Source organism: Danio aesculapii, chromosome 15 (genome assembly GCF_903798145.1).
Source record: "Danio aesculapii chromosome 15, fDanAes4.1, whole genome shotgun sequence".
NCBI lineage: Eukaryota > Metazoa > Chordata > Actinopteri > Cypriniformes > Danionidae > Danio > Danio aesculapii.
The window spans coordinates 9,852,365-9,869,864 of NC_079449.1; the positions used below are offsets into that span (position 1 = coordinate 9,852,365).

Below are 17,500 nucleotides of genomic sequence, written 5' to 3' on the forward strand. Positions count from 1 at the left end.
AGGGTGCCATGTAGCTAAAGACAAGGTATCACTATTACAAAAAAAGACACAAGTGGACGTCCTCTTTGATTAGACAGGAGACCCACGGGATCTCGGGTAAAATCTTCAAATCAATCAGCAGAACTTCATTTCCTGCGGGAGAATCATGTGACACACGCTGAGGCTTTAATTTCAGACACCGAAACACCTTCAATCCGCAGATCTAGCAGATGAGACAATGAGGAGACATGTGGTTGTCAGGAATTAAATGAAAAATCCAGCCCGATTTCATCAGGAGATCGTATTATTTGACATATTGTATGAAACATCTATGTTTTTTTAAAGAGGCGTGCCCACACAAAACCCCTCCCTACCACTGCCATTAGGAGATGAACAAAACGTACTAAAATGTAAAAACGAGATCGTACAAATTAAGGTTATCGCACACTGAATCCGAATTTTTTTACCTGTAATTTTCACATGTTAAAAAAATTAATTCGACCTCACGTTTTGTCAGTTGTATTAACACACTGCCTCCGAAACATTCGTTCGCCATAAAAATTCGAATTGGGTTAGTTTTTTAAAATTTCTCGAATTTTGAGGTGTTTTTACAATTCAGTGCCACTGTATAAGCAAAAGACAAAATCGTATAGCTCACAGAAATTGAATGAAAATCCAGCCTGACCTCACAAGCAAAGGCTATTGTTTCACATATTGTACGAAAAGTGGATAGTTTTTATGAATAAATACAAATTATTTAATTTGAATGAAAATGTATGTTTTTTTTAAAAAAAAAACCTGCCATTGGGACAAAGATGAAGCTGAATAATAGATGAACAAATCGTACTAAAATGTAAAAATGAGAGATTATTGCACACTGAATCAGAAATTTTTCGTACGTAATTTTCATGTTACAAACATTACATTTGACCTCATGTAATGTCAATCGTATTAACACACAACTTCCGAATCTTTCATTCGTCATAAAAAATCGAATCGGGTTAGTTTTCTTTCAATTTTTTGCATCCAAAATGGCGTTTTGAGAGGTTTTGACAATTCAGGGCCACCGTACAAGTCAAAGGAAAAATCCAAAATGGCTATTTTACGAAAAGTGGGTAGTTTGTACATATACATACAATTCAATCAGAATAAAAATTCACGCTTTATTAATTAAAAAAAAAGGTGTGTCTACACATACCCCACTCCACAACTAAATTGTCATTGAGGGATTGGCAAGCCATACTAAAATGTAAAAATAAGACTGTAGAAATTCATACAAATTAAGGTTAGTGCACACCGAATCTGAAGTTTTTGTCTGTAATTTTTGCACGTTAAAAAATAAATCTGGCCTCACGTTGAAAAAAAACTCATGTTTATTATGTTTTTTTAAAAAGAGGCACGCACACACAAACCCCACCCCTCAACCCAAATGTCATTGAGGGATGAGCAAGTCATACTAAAATGTAAAAATGAGATCGTACAAATTTATAAGAATTAAGGTTATTGCTAACTAAATCCAAATTTTTTTGTTTTTTAATTTTCATTTTTTTAACAATTTTTTTATTTTCACACGTTAAAAAATACATTCGACCTCACATTTTGTCAATCACATTGACACACTGCCTCCGAAATTTGAATAGTTTTTTTGTTTTTCGCATCTGAAAAGGTATTTTGTGAGGTGTTTTGACAATTCAGGGCTGTCGTACAAGCGAAAGGCTAAATCCAAAATGGAGAAACGAATGCACTTGGTCTTTTAATACAAAGCTCACTACGATAAGCAATGCATGGAATACAAAGACATGGCACACAAAGACCGTTTGTGGCAGGTGATTGTGGAACGATTCTGTCTGACAAATTTTTCAGATTTTAATATGAAAAACCGCATATGAAAATTTCAGACTTCACTGTGCAAAAGATATTTAGCCACTAAATCAAAAAGCTATGAATTGCTGTGACATTGCATTGGACTTTTTCCATGTTAAAGTGCTTATAACTTCTGTTTAAGTAATTATATTTTGCAAGCATCTGAAAAAAACAACAAACAAATAAACAAAAAATAAAAATTGGCATTCAGATTTCACGCTTCAAATTACGTATGTTGACTGTATGGGGACCATTTCTGTCAAAGAATGCTGTTAAAGTGTTATATATTTGGGCAAAATACATTTTACACCAGGTTCAGTTCACATATAAACCAATGTCACTTTATATTTTGAGAATATTTCTGTATTTTCTTTCTGAATGTGCTGTGCGGCTAATGTCACTTTAGTTATAGCTATACTGTATGCCATTAGATTAATCGATTAGTCAGCATAAAACTCACATTTAACATGAACTGTATTGTCGTGACATTTTCTGTAAAGATAAGACAATAGTCATACTATTTGTATAATACTTATTTGCGAAGCCACTACAGAAAAAAGCAGTAACATGCTGTATTCCCTTCACAAAAACTACATAAGTATACCCACTAACCATTAAGAAATGTCTTGGTTCAGTCAGTTGTAACCTTTTCTTCTACACCATTGTCTGGCTCTTTTATCAACATATAAGGATGTTTTGGCTGTGTGAGATTTGCTTGTTTTGTGGTTTCTGGATCTTCAGAACAGCCTGTAAAGGCCCCGCCCTCTTCTAGGATCAGCTCATTTGCATTTAAAGGAAAAGTCACATGTTTTTGCTAACACACAACACTGAAAAATGCTTGTCTTAGATTTTTTTGTCTCGTTTTTAGCCCAAATATCAACAAATTCTTAAACCAAGAAGCATTTCCTAGCATAAAAATAATCTTATTTCGAAGCGAAAACAAAATTATAATATTGCTTACCCAATTGGCTGATTATTTAGCTTCTTTTAAGGAAAAACTAACTTAATTTTGACTGATTATTTCTGAAAACAAGAGAGGTATTGCTTGTCTAGATTAAAGAATTTTTAGATATTTGTACTAGAAACAAGACAAAAACTCAAAGCATCATTTTGCAGTGAAACAGGTGCAAATTTGACAACCCGTAATAAATGGTCTGTGGGGTATTTTGAGCTGAAACTTTGCAGACACATTCTGTGGACACCAGAGGTTTATTTGACATCCTATGAAAAAGGGGCATAACACAGGGAAAACAGAAAGAAAACATCCATATTCTGAGCGGATCTGTCCTGTCAGGTGTGATAAAAGACCCACAGACAACAAAACACCCCTGATTCTCTAGATCCAGCAGGTAACTAGTGTCATTCAAATGAATCCTTCCTCTCCTTTTTGCCCCCTAAAAAAACGCGAAGCCCGTCAGAAGATTCCGGAAGGGTTAGCCTAGCCTTTCCCTGGGGTAATTATTTTTACATTATTACACGTGCTCATATTCCAGCCGCCCAGCCGAGGTGACAGGCAAATTTATCACTGTGGGGGTCCGTAAGGCGGCGGGGACAGAAAGGGGGGCTGACAAATGATAAAATAAAACCCTTCTCTGCTTAAATTGTTCCTGCTAATTCTTTTTGGGGGGTGAGATTTATGAGCAGCTAGCCGTCCGTGAAGGGAGATGAGCGCAGATTTGTGTGCACACGTACAGTATGTGTGTGCGTGGTGTGTGTTTGACAGAATGCAGGGTACACAAACAGGCAGATCGCATATTTTGATCCATCAGTCACATGCGATATCAGAGCGAGCTTGATGTATAAGTGTAGCGTCGCTGTGGGTGCATCTGCTGATAAAACTGGGTGCACATGGGAAAACCATACATTCGACTACACATAGTAATCCATCAAAATAACTTTTACATTTTTTTTTAAATATCAAAATGCTCAAATTCAGTTAAATATTTGTCTAAATTGCTTAAATATGTGATGTATAGTGTATTTAGTTAATTATTGTTGTAAGTGACTGTATTTTACTGTAGAACAGTTATGCGGTATGTTACTGTATTTTAAAGCTGCGTTGTGAATATTACTGTATATTTTTACAGCAAAGATATGCTACACTGTAAATAAATAAACAGCAAGATAAATGGTGCTGTAAACATAAATAACAATTACATTTTCACATTTACCCCTTTAATTTTACTGTAGGGCAGTAATGCAGTGTGTTACTGTATTTTATAGTTGCATTGTGAAAATTACTGTATGTTTACAGAAAAGATATACAATATTGTAAATACAAATAAAGCAAGATAAATGGTGCTGTAAACGTAAATAACAGTTACATTTTCACATTTACATCTTAATTTTACTGTAGGACAGTTATGCGGTATGTTACTATATTTTAAAGCTGCGTTGTGAATATTACTGTATATTTTACAGCAAATATATACTATACTGCAAATAAACAAATAAACATCAAGGTAAATGGTGCTGTAAATGTAAATACCATTTACATTTTCACATTTACATCTTAATTTCACTGTAGGACAGTTTTGCAGTATGTTACTGTATTTTAAAGTTGCATTGTAAAAATTACTGTATGTTTTACAGCAAAGATATGCTACACTGTAAATAAATAAACAGCAAGATAAATGGTGCTGTAAACATAAATAACAATTACATTTTCACATTTACCCCTTTAATTTTACTGTAGGGCAGTAATGCAGTGTGTTACTGTATTTTATAGTTGCATTGTGAAAATTACTGTATGTTTACAGTAAAGATATACAATACTGTAAATACAAATAAAGCAAGATAAATGGTGCTGTAAACGTAAATAACAGTTACATTTTCACATTTACATCTTAATTTTACTGTCGGACAGTTATGCATTATGTTACTGTATTTTAAATCTGCGTTTAGTTAATGATTTTTGTAAATTACACAGTATTTAACTGCAATACAAACTGTATTTTACTGTAGAACAGTTATGCAGTATGTTGCTGTATTTTAAAGCTGCGTTGTGAATATTTCTGTGTATTTTACAGTAAAAATATACTTTACTGTAAATAAATTAAAAGCAAGGTAAATGGTGCTGTAAGAATAAATAACGTTTACATTTTCACATTTACCCCTTATTTTTACTGTAGGACAGTTATGCAGTATGCTACTGTATTTTAAAGTTGCATTGTGAAAATTACTGTATGTTTTACAGTAAATATATACTATACTGTACATACATAAACAGTGAGATAAATGGTGCTGTAAGCATAAATAACATTTACAATTTCACCTTTACCCCCTTAATTTAACTGCAGGACAGTTATGCAGTATGTTACTGTATTTTAAAGTTGCATTGTGAAAATTACAGCATATTGTACGGTAAAAATATACAATACTGTTAATACATATAGAACAAGATAAACTGTGCTGTAAATGTAAATACAGTATTTTCGCTGTAATTGATTTACAGTAAGTTACTGGCAACTTTAAAGCAACTTACAGTAGGTGCCAGTAAGTTACTGTATATTCTACAGGAAATACTTAACAGCGAAATACTGTTAAATTAACAAAATTTAAACAATAAGCTATTTAATTCATTTATAATAGTTTATAAATAGATCGTATAAAGTTCAAATAGCTTCTTTACATAGCAGTAAAATACACTTTAGATAATTTTAAATTGACAATGTCTAATATTATACTAGACTTACTATACTAGACTAGATCTCATTTGAATGAATTCATTATACACACAGGCATAAAATATTTGTTTAGTATTAAATGAATCAGCAAGACAATGCTTTTTATTTTGTAATATAGAAAATTTAATTTCAGTTGTCTTAATAGTTCTCTAAATACTTGTGTTTATATTAGAGTAATATTACTTCAAATAATATAATTTTATATTTTACTATTCAAGATAGAAGATAAAATTTATAAGTATAATTGTATATCAATGCAATAATAAGATAATGTTATATATAAATATATAATCTTGCCTTCGATTACTGATATGGATTCTCCTGGGATCACAGATCACCTGTTTAACACCAGCAAAGTGCCCAATATCTTGAATATATCTGGTTGAATTATTTCTTTATATCTGAAAGAAGCCTGTTTTAATGGTTATGCAAAGAATTGTTCCGCATTGATGGACTCTGCCGTGACTTTTAGAAGGTTAATCAAGCTGCTGACCCATGAGAAACGGCTGTGTGTCACAAGAATTCTCACGGAAAGCTATAGAAACAACCTTTCAATTCTCCCTTCCGAAGCGTCCCTTAAGATGAATTTCTAACAGTGCAGCGATGGCGCGAACCCTTAAAAGCGGAGTGCGGGCTGGAAGACGACTGCCTTGTAGAGGATAATGGTTTTGATGACCTTCCAGAGGATGATGGACAGAATATGAATGAGGTTTGGAATTGAGGGGCTGGTCTTTGAAGGTTAAAGGCAGGTGATTGGCACAAAGATAATAACCAGCGCTGTTTTGTGGCATGCTGAAGAAAAACAAGGGGAAACGAGAGAGCAGATGACAGGAATCTTACCTCCCGTTGCTCATCAAGCCTCCATCAACACGCTGGAACGTCACTGGGGTCAGAAAAAGGGTAGAAAACAGAGAGAAAGAGACTGAGTCATCATTACATTCATTATAACAAGAAATGAATTACTTATTCTCGTCTTAATTCCTGATTGTTTTGAAACATGAACATTTACACAGCTGGAAAGTCTGTACAAATGGCTCAGAATTTCTCAAACTGCTAAATAAATCACTAATGAATGGATGAAATCAAGGCAACTCCTATTTAGTTTCTTTTTTCCTTCACAATCTTGCCAAAAGAAAGTGATTTATTCAAATGGTGTTCAAAAAGAAACACTAAAGTAATGGATTATTAAGGAAAAATAGTCTAAATCAAGTGTAAAATAATTCCATTCAACAAATGTTAATGGGATGCAAAACAATGTTGAGCTTTTTTCACGTACAGATTGGAATGGCATGAGTAAATAAATCCGAATTTAAAATTTTCCCTATTTAACAAACATCATTTTAACTAATCCAAAGTGACTCCTGGTCTGTTTAGACACCCTGCGGAGAATCCGAATTAGATCGGTGACATTTTCTCTCCACGGTTAACAATCCATCACTTCTTCTGACACACAAACAGTCCAGGCATTCAACTTGATGAACACTAACCAGCGTCCATCTCTCCTTTGAGCACATGGTTTGTTGGGTTTATTTGCATTCACGGCTAATTCCGGAATCTGGCATTTCAGTAAATTGAGAACAAACACTAAAGGTATTTCTCTCCCCAAGGGACTTGTTTTATGTGTGTGTGTGGGTCTGTTAAGTGCCTATCTACAATAGGACACATTGCTGACGCTTTGATGTGGCCCGTAGACTGGCGCTGGTCTCAGCTTTAGGCTGAGCTCCAGATAAGCACTCTCTCCAATATGAAAACTGATTACTCCTCTTTAATAAGCATTTACTGCGGCACGACAAAATCGGCCATATAAAAATTCCATCAAATCCTTCCTTCCCGCACAAGCGCAACTTGATTTAGCCTCACAGCGATGGCAGGTTTAAAGGAGGAAAGTGTTTTGTTTGTGTTAACAGATGTATTTGGATTATCCATTTTTAACACCCGACGGCCTCGATCAAACACAAGTGCCTGCATATCTTTTCAGAACAAAAACACCTTCCCATCCTTTCTGTATTGACCATTCTTCTTTGTTCTATAAACACTAGAATGTTCACAGGGTTTGCAGGAAACTATGAAAATGAAGACAATTTGGCTCCAGTATACAAGAATAAAACAAAGATTCCAACCAAGGCTCATTGGTGCCTCTTAGACAGGGGTGTCCAAGCTTGGAGGTCCAGTGTCCTGCATAGTTTAGCTCCAACTTGTATCATCACACCTGCCAGGAAGTTTCTAGCATACCTAGAAAGAGCTTGATTAGCTGGTTCAGGTGTGTTTAATTGGGGTTGGAACTAAAATATGTAGGAAATTGGCCCTCTAGGACCGAGTTTGGACCCCCCCTGCTTTAAAACTTTGAACAAGTGCGATACATATATGTAACAGAGGTCAGCTAGTAGGAGTTGTGTGAGTAAACATCAATCCTCTGCCTTCACAACAACGCACAATAGAGATTGCAGTTTTTTAATCTCTTTGTTAAGATGCCTTGGAGTAGTATGTGCGTCTAACTGGAGTGGTTAAACTGGTGCCATGACCCGGATGGGAATGAGGTTGAGGTGGGTAATAGAGGACAGCCAGTAGAAGGCTCTATTTAACAAACTTGTAAACATGACGGTCTTCCATGCTACATATGCCTGCTTAAATCTTGCATGGAGTGATATGAGTAAATATTGGTGCCATGATCTAAATACGAGAGAGATTGAGAGACGTAACAGGGGACAGCTTGTAGGATTCTGTGGTCTTTAGCATCTTCGCTCGCATGCCTGACTTCCATGCTGAAGACTCCAATATGAATCCTATTCAGAGCAGTGTGAGTCGAATGGGAGGATTTGTGTTGGTGCCGTGACCCGGATTGGAGTAAAGTTGATGAGGATTAGTTTAATGCATGTCAGCTAGTAAAAGTTGTGTGAGTCAACTCCATTCCCCTCGCTGCAAGATGCACAATACTGGCTGGCACATAAGGAATGAGTCTTTGAGCATCCTTGTTAGCACCATACATGGCAATCTGAATCCCTTCCAGAGTCGTGCGAGGAGAACTAGAGGCATTGGATTGGTAGCTTGACCCAGATGGGAGTTAGGGTTGATGGGGTAAGTGTACGGGAGCTCTGTGAGCAAACCTCACTTTCATGGTCATAAATGGGGTACACTAGCAACTGAGGCTTGTAACTGTGGTGAATCTTTGTTAATACCTCCCCGATCTATGTATGCCGGCTCGAATGTTGATTAGTAGTACGAGCAGAGTTGAAGGAGTTATATTGGTGTTGTGACCTGGATGGGAGTGAGGTTGAGTGGGGTTAGTGTTATGGAGGGCAGGAAGTAAGAGCTTTGGGAATAAATCCCATCTCATTCCCTTGGTCACAAGAGGCACACTACTGACTGATGCAGGAGGCTACCATCATTAGCATCCTTCAATGCTAGATTTGCCTAAATCCCTCCCAAAGTGCTGTGAGAAGAACTGAAGACTTTGCATAGGATGGTGTTACCCAGATGGGAGTGAGGGTAGATGGGGTAAGTGTAGGGGAGCTGTGTGAGCAAATCTCACTCCCCTGGTCATAAATGGGGTACAATAGCAACTGAGGCTTGTAACTGTGGTCATTAGCATACTTGTTAGTAAACTTCCAATCCAGCAGGAATGCTACTCAATAGTATGAGCAAAATTGAAGGGGATATACTGCTGTTGTGACCGGGATGGGAGTGAGGTTGAGTGGGGTTAGCGTTATGGAGAACAGCTAATAAAAGCTGCAAAAGTAAACCTCTCTCCCCTAGTCACAAGAGGCACACTACAGATTGATGCTTGAGGCTACCATCATTAGCATCCTTGTTAGCACTCTTCCATGCTAGATTTGCCAATCTAAATCCCTCCCAGAGTGGTGCGAGAAGAACTGAAGGCATTGCATTGCTCTATAGAAGCGAGTGAGGTTGAAGGAGGGTTTACTTTAGGCGAGCTGTGTGAACAAACATTACTTCCCTGCCTCCAAATGAGATACAATAGCAACTCATTCCTTGCATCTGTGGTCATTAGCATCCTTCATAGCAACCTCCCGTTTCAGGGATGCCAGCTCGAATGCTACTCAATAGAATGAGCAAAATTGAAGGGGATTTACTGGTGTTGTGAAATGGATGGCAGTGAGGTTGAGTGGGGTTAACGTTATGGAGAGCAGCTAGTAAGAGCTGCATAAATAAACCTAACTTCCTTAGTCGCAAGAGGTACACTACTGACTGATGCTGAAGGCTACCATCATTAGCATCCTTGTTAGCATTCTTCCATGCTAGATTTGCCTAAATCCCTTCCAGAGTAGTGCGAAAAGAAATGAAGGAATTGCATTGATGTCGTGACCCAGATGTGAGTGAGGTTGAGGGGGGTTTACTGTAGGAGAGCTGTGCGAGCAAACCTAACTTCCCTGCATGCAAATAAAGTACAATAGCAACTGATACTTGCAGCTGTGGTCATTAGCATACTTCTAAGCAACCTCCCATTCCAGATATGCCAGGTGGAATGCTACTCAATAGTATGGCCAATATTTAAGGGGATATACTGGTGTTGTGACCCAGATGGGAGTGAGGTTAGTGTTATAAAGAGCAGCTAGTAGAAGCTGCATAAGTAAACCTAACTCCCCTACTCACAAGAGGCACACTGATGCTAGAGGGTGCAGTCATTAGCATGCTTGTTAGTGCTCTCCAGTGCCAGAGGTGCCAGTTCGAATACCGCTCAAAGCAGTCCAGGCAGATCTGGAGAGGTTAGACTGGTGGCGTGACCCAGATGGGAATGAGGCTGAGGGGGGTTAGTGCATCCGAGCTGAGTGAATAAACCTCATCCCTTTGACCAAAAGAGCGAAACTGGCAACCTATGCTTGAGGCTGTGGGTAAGACACCGGTTCAGACCCTACTTCAAGTGGTGCAAGTAGAACCAGAAGGGTTACAAATGCATAAGGAAGCAAAACACCCTATTTCCCTTACAACTTATAGTTATGAGGCATTATATTCAATAACAACATTATTGCTCATACAATACCATGTTCAGTTCGTTTTCCTTTGGCTTAGTACCTTATTTATCAGGGGTCGCCACATCGGACCATCAACTATTCTGGCATATGTTTTATGTAGCAGATGCCCTTTCAGCCACAACCAAGTACTGGGAAACACCCATACACTCATTCACACACACACTACGACCAATTTTGTTTACCATATTCACCTATAGCGCATGTCTTTGGACTTTGGGAAACTGGAGCACCCGGAGGAAACCCACGTGAACATGGGGAGAACATGCAAACTCCACGCAGAAATGCCAACTGGCCCAGCTGGGACTCAAACTAGCGACCTTCTTGCTGTGAGATGACAATGCTAACCACTGAGCCACCATGCCATATTTGTAAACTAAAAAAAGTAAACATTTGCATCACATCTCTTCTTGGGCAAGAGTCCTGTCAACAAATAGAACTCAAAGCAGTATAATAACAAAGTAAACGGCACGGATGCTTCAACGACTGAATTACACACCCCCCTTTTGTTTGTCCAAACTGCAGTGAAAAGTGCATGAACCACTGTTTCTTAGTAAATTCAACATAATCTGATTTTATTTTTGACTTGCACGGGCCGCTGCCTCCGCAAGCATCACACACATGGGGTCTGGAGTGTCAGTAATGCACCTGAACGCTACACTTATCTGCTCGGCACATGGGCGCTGAAAACCAAGAAAGATGCCGTCCCCTGGGAGCCAACAACCTTGAAGCCCACTGAAGCAGTGGCGAGGAGAGACCACTGGAGTGCATTAAAACGAAGACGAGGGATATTGAGGCCATACGACTCAGACACCTGACTGCCATGGTCTTATCTCTGGAAAAGTGGAGTGCAGTGGTGTCCGCTTTTGCAGAGAGACTGATTTCATCTGTAATGAAGTTAGGAGCGAAACCCTCCAACAAGATAAAAGCACACCTCAATCCCTGAGAGACCTGGAGCGAGCCTTAGTGATTTTTTTCTTCTTTTTGGCTTTTTGTTATCAATTCACACTGTGATTGTGGCCGAGCGTGTGACTGGATCAGGTCATCACTGGTTAACCTCTGTAGGCCTGTGAGTCTCCTGTATATCACGTCACTTGCGGATAAACCAACCATTGAATTACTAACATTTCTCTGCTATTGGGAACATAAAGTGGAAAATCAATGGCAGCGTGACCGTATTTGAGGATGGGAGGATATTTGATGGATTGAAATTATGAGGTCGGTGGCAATAAGGCGATGTTGGGAATAGCATACTACTCATGATATTTTCTGCAGTATATAGCAGGAAAATGGCATTTGTTAAAAGCTACAACAAAGGACAATTCACTATATATATATATATATATACACTATATACATACATACATACATACATACATACATACATACATACATACATACATACATACATACATACGTACGTACGTACGTACGTACGTATGTATGTATGTATGTATGTATGTATGTATGTATATATGTTAAAGCTAGAATTATTAGCCCTCCTGAATTATTAGATCCCCTGTATAGTTTTGTCTGCAATTTCTGTTTACGGAAAGATTTTTTTCAACACATTTATAAACATAATAGAGTTTTAATAACTCATCTCAAATAACTGATTTCTTTTATCTTTGCAATGATGACAGTATATAATATTTAACTAGATAATTTTCAAGATACTAGTATTCAGCTTAAAGTCACATTTAAAGGCTTAACTGGGTTAATTAGACAAGTTAGGCTTATTAGGCAAGTCATTGTATAACGATGGTTTGTTCTGTAGATTATCTGAAAATAATATTGTTCATGGGGGCTAATAATATTGAAGAATCTAACTAAGGATCCGAGAATCCTTGTAGCAAACTTATGTGTGTGTTGTTACAAAAAAACAACCATTTATTTGTGTTTTATTTTAATTTGTTTTTATTCATTTATTCTTCATTTAATTATTTTATTTAATCATATGATCATTAGTCATTTATATAATTATCATTTTATCATTTTATTGATGGCGTTTGGCCAGCGGAGAAATTAAAATGGTCGTGCCCAACTGAGCCTGGTTTCTCTCAAGGTTTTTTTTCTTCACTTCCGCCATTAGTGAAGTTTTTTTTCCCTCTCCGCTGTCGCCACTGGTTCAGGATCTATAGAGCTGCGCATCGTTGGATTTGCTCTTCAATATTTAGACTCTCAGTAGTGATTGTTAAACCACACTGAACTGAGCTAAACTGAACTGAACTTAAACACTACAAACTGAATTACACTGTTCCTATTTACTGTGACCTTTTATGTGAAGCTGCTTTGACACAATCTACATTGTAAAAGCGCTATACAAATAAAGGTGAATTGAAAAAAAATTGAATTGAATTGATCATTAGTTAATGATTTGATTAATATTATTGAGTATTAATTGTCATTTTATTATGCTTTTATATTTTATTATTATTATTTTCCTATAATTACTGTTTTATTATTATTTAATTTTTCCATATTGTTATAATCTTATGACAGTGTAGATTCAAGCGACGCAATAAGATAATGCCTCCATTTCAATGTCTGTATTGTCTCTGGACAATGTTGTGAAGCATTCATTTTCCATTTCTGTTGCTTGTGGTATAATAACACTTGCTAGATTTATCCTGGTCAGACAAAGTCTGAGCACTGAATCATACGCAACTAAGATTATTTAATAAACTCTGCTCTTTCTTTATCATTAGTACTTTGTCTCCTACTTCTGCTCCTCTCTAACTTTTTCAGTCAGCTTCTATATTGATCGGAGACTGTTAATTCAGTTGAATACTGGTTAACAGGTTTGGGTATTGGGCAGCTCCGCTGGCTTGTTGTCTGGATATCCAGAGAAACAGACATTTCTGGCGTCCGAGGCTAGATCTTATTTATCTGGCGTGAAGAGTGTGCTAAAGTCAATAACAATATTGACTTTAAAATGGTTTTAAAAAATTAAAAACTGATTTTATTTTAGACAAAATAAAACAAATAAGACTATCTACAGAGGGAAAAACATTACAGGAAATACTGTGAAAAATCCTTTGTTCTGTTAAACATCATTTGGGAAATATTTGAAAATGGGAGGGCTAATAATTGTGACTTTAACTGTATATATACAATACTAAGAATAATACTGAATAAAACCATATTCAGTATTTTAGTATCATATTCCAAAGGCAGTCTATTTTTAATTTAGCCCACTGTACAATAAAACATACAGAAGCATATTTCACTAGAGGGAGATGGAAAAACCTTCAGAAAACATGTCGACAACCTTGTATGGAGAGAACAACTGAATCCCATATGTAAGTTTGTTCAAGCGGATAATAACAAAGACAGCAATGAATCAAAGAGCGGAGAACTCAGAAAGAGAACAAAAACATTTCACAACACCTGCACAAGCAACAAATCTGAAAGAGAGAATAGGAGAACAAAAGAAGGATAAAGATGAGATGGAAAACCCACATGAGGAAACCAGCACAGGTGACCACCACTGAAAAAAACAATGACCTGAAGAAAAGGACAAAGAAACACGAACGGAGAACTGCAGGATCTTGCAGCTCACAGATCTCCTACCTGACTTTGACAGAAGCGTATAAAGGTGTGTAAAATTAATAATAATATTGAGGGTTTTACAGTTTATACACAGTCAAGATCATTTTTAGGTTTTGACCTTGTTATTTTGTAGAAAAAAAACTCCATGTTTCGAAAATAAAATAAAAGAAAACAAAATATTCAATACTATTCAATAATCATTAATATTAATAATCAATAATATTATTAATAATAATAATAATAATACATATATATATATATATATATATATATATATATATATATATATATAATAAATCAAAATAAATATGCAAATAATAAAAAAATACATAAATAATTAAATCAATAATCAAATATTAAAAAATAAAAAAGTAATAAATAAATTAATAAATAATATTAAATTTAAATAAATAAATAATAAATAAAAATAAATAAAGTAAAATAAATAAAAATAAATCTAAATAAATAAACAATTAAATAAAAAATGTAAATAAAAAAATTGAAAAATTTAAAAATAATTAAACAACAACAACAACAACAATAATAATAATAATTCAAAATAAATATATAAATACAATTAAATAAAAAAATTATAAAATAAAATATATAAACAATTAAATCAATAATAAAATAATTAAAAATATAAATCTAAGTAAAAAATAATAAAAACAATAAGAAATCTAACTAAATAAATAATAAAAATATAATAAAATAAATAAAATCAAAATATATAAACAATTAAATCAATAAAAATATTCAAATAAAAAATAATTAAATAATAATAACAAAAACAACCATAACAAATCAATATATATATATATATATATATATATATATATATATATATATATATATATATATATATATATATATATATATATATATATATATATATATATATATATATAATAAAATAATATACAGTAAAATAATAAAAAATAATTAATTAATTAAAACTAAAATAAAATAAAATAAAATAAAATAAAATAAAATAAAATAAAATAAAATAAAATAAAATAAAATAAAATTTATTTATTTATTTTATATCATAAATTATTCCAAATTTTGTGCAAACAAAGTCAGGTGGGCATCATCTGAAGACCTGCGACCATGGATCATGGAAAAAGGGTGATATTGATATTGTAAAGAAAAGAAAGATAAATGCAGGAACAAGGGATGGTGGTTTCAAAAAGACGGGACAAATGAACAGTACCTGCAGGGGTGAAGGTGAACGACTGAACTGCAAAAACAAGAAGACAGAGAAGAGTGTGTGTTAAAAAGCCTGCAGTGCTCAGTCGGGCTCTGGAAGGTTTGTGTGTATCTGTGCATGATTATCGCATGCGTATCGGTGTGTGTTTGGAGGTTTTGCTTTATGCCATCAGAGTCAAGACAGCAGCCAAAGGAATGAGACAACACAGAAGACACACAAACACACTTAAAATAAAGCGTAACAAATTAAATAACAAACAAAAAGGGACAGTGTGTTTCAGTGGCGGCAGGAGCTTTTCAAGAACAGGAAAGCAAAGAAAAGTGACACTTATTTTCTATATAGTGGTCAAGCGGTTAAAAAAAAAAAAGGTGGATGAAAATTGCCTGTTCAACACCCATTCTCATCTTGAGACAATTCTGAAAAAATGTTATTTGATCCAATTCAAATTTTGACAACTGTATATTTCTGCTATGTTGCATTGAAAACTAATCTGAAACAGAGAAATTACTTGTAAACAATATTGTTTAGAACAGTATTTTTAATAATGGAATAGTGGGTAGAACAGTGTTTTTAAATAATAATAGTAGTAGTAGTAGTAGTAGTAATAATAATAATAATAATAATAATAATAATAATAATAATAATAATAATAATAATAACAACAACAACAATAATAATAATAATAATAATAATAATAATAATAATAATCTAATAATAATAATAATAATAATAATAATAATGATGATGATGATGATGATGATTATGATAATAATAATAATAATAATAATAATAATAATAATAATAATAATAATAATAATAATAATAATAATAAGGATGATGATAATAATAATAATAATAATAATAATAATAATAATAATAATAATAATAATAATAATAATCTAAAATAATAATAATAATAATAATAATAATAATAATAATAATAATAATAATAATAAGGATGATGATGATGATAATAATAATAATAATAATAATAATAATAATAATAATAATAATAATAATAATAAAACAACTATAATATCACTAAATTAGCATATTTCTTAAAGTAGACTGATGTAATTATAATAAAAAATAAAATGTATTAAAATTGAATTAGTTTTACTGTATTTTGAAAATAATTTTTAAAAATCTTGATTTTTTTCCATCAACATATCACATCATTAAAGTCCCGCCAATTTGCAGTCTAGACCAATCATCATTTAGCAAAGCTGCGACACATTCAAATGCTTTTTAAAAATGCAACAGGACCACAAAAAGCTGTTTTTACATCATTAAAATAAACAAAGAAAGAAATACTATACAAATTATTATTATTATTATTATTATTATTTTTAAACGTGAGTTTGGTACAACTCTTTGCTATTAATAAACCATTACTATGACTTTTGTCTTCCTAACTTGCTGCTTATTAATAGGGTTACTCTTTACAATAAGCTATTATTAGTTAATTTATTTACTGACATGAACTAACATTTACTATCATTTATTAATCGAAGTTCAACACACTAATGCCTTATTAAAATCTAAATTCATGCTGGTTAACATGAGGTAATGCACAGTGAATTAACATGAACAAACAACGAGCAACTGTATTTTCATTAACTAAGGTTAACTAACATGAACAAATACTGTGATCAATGTATTGTTCATTGTTTGTTCATGTTAGTAAATGCATTAATTAACATTAACTAATACAACCTTATTTGAAGTGTTACGATTAGTAGTTATTACACTAATTGGGTATTGGCTTGGATGATGGATTATAGGATCTAGGATTATTTAAGCAGCCAGTATCTTAATAATAGGCAGGCAATGATCTAATAATCAGAGTTGGTACTTCAGTGCCAAATATATATATATATATATATATATATATATATATATATATATATATATATATATATATATATATATATATATATATATATATATATATATATATATATATATATATATATATAGATATACATATAGATATACATGTACATAGTCTTGTTTTCAGAAATAATATCAAAATTAAGTTATTTTATCCTTAAAACAAGCTAAATTATCTGACAACTGGTAAGTAAAATAATCTTATTTTAAAGCAAAACCATTGTCTTGTTAAAAATGCTTTGTGATGTGTAGAAAGAAGACACAAACTTAAAATTAAACTGAAGTCTTAGTGACTTTTTTTTATTGTAAATGTATATCAAGAGAATGTG

General features: G+C 33.7%; 1 protein-coding gene across 12 annotated transcripts in view; it reads right to left on the minus strand.

Moving 5' to 3' along the window:
* robo2 (roundabout, axon guidance receptor, homolog 2 (Drosophila)) overlaps positions 1 to 17,500 on the minus strand; it is a 687,764-nt gene that overhangs the window by 64,504 nt on the left and 605,760 nt on the right. For 8 of the 12 annotated variants that reach the window (XM_056473157.1, XM_056473166.1, XM_056473156.1 and 5 more), the window contains 2 exons: positions 15,282 to 15,308; positions 6,369 to 6,411 (listed from right to left, as the gene is read on the minus strand). In XM_056473157.1, coding sequence (XP_056329132.1) covers positions 6,369 to 6,411; positions 15,282 to 15,308 — 70 coding nt within the window. The remainder of the gene's footprint in view (positions 1 to 6,368; positions 6,412 to 15,281; positions 15,309 to 17,500) is intronic. The other 4 variants (XM_056473160.1, XM_056473158.1, XM_056473165.1 and 1 more) reach the window with 1 other exon arrangement.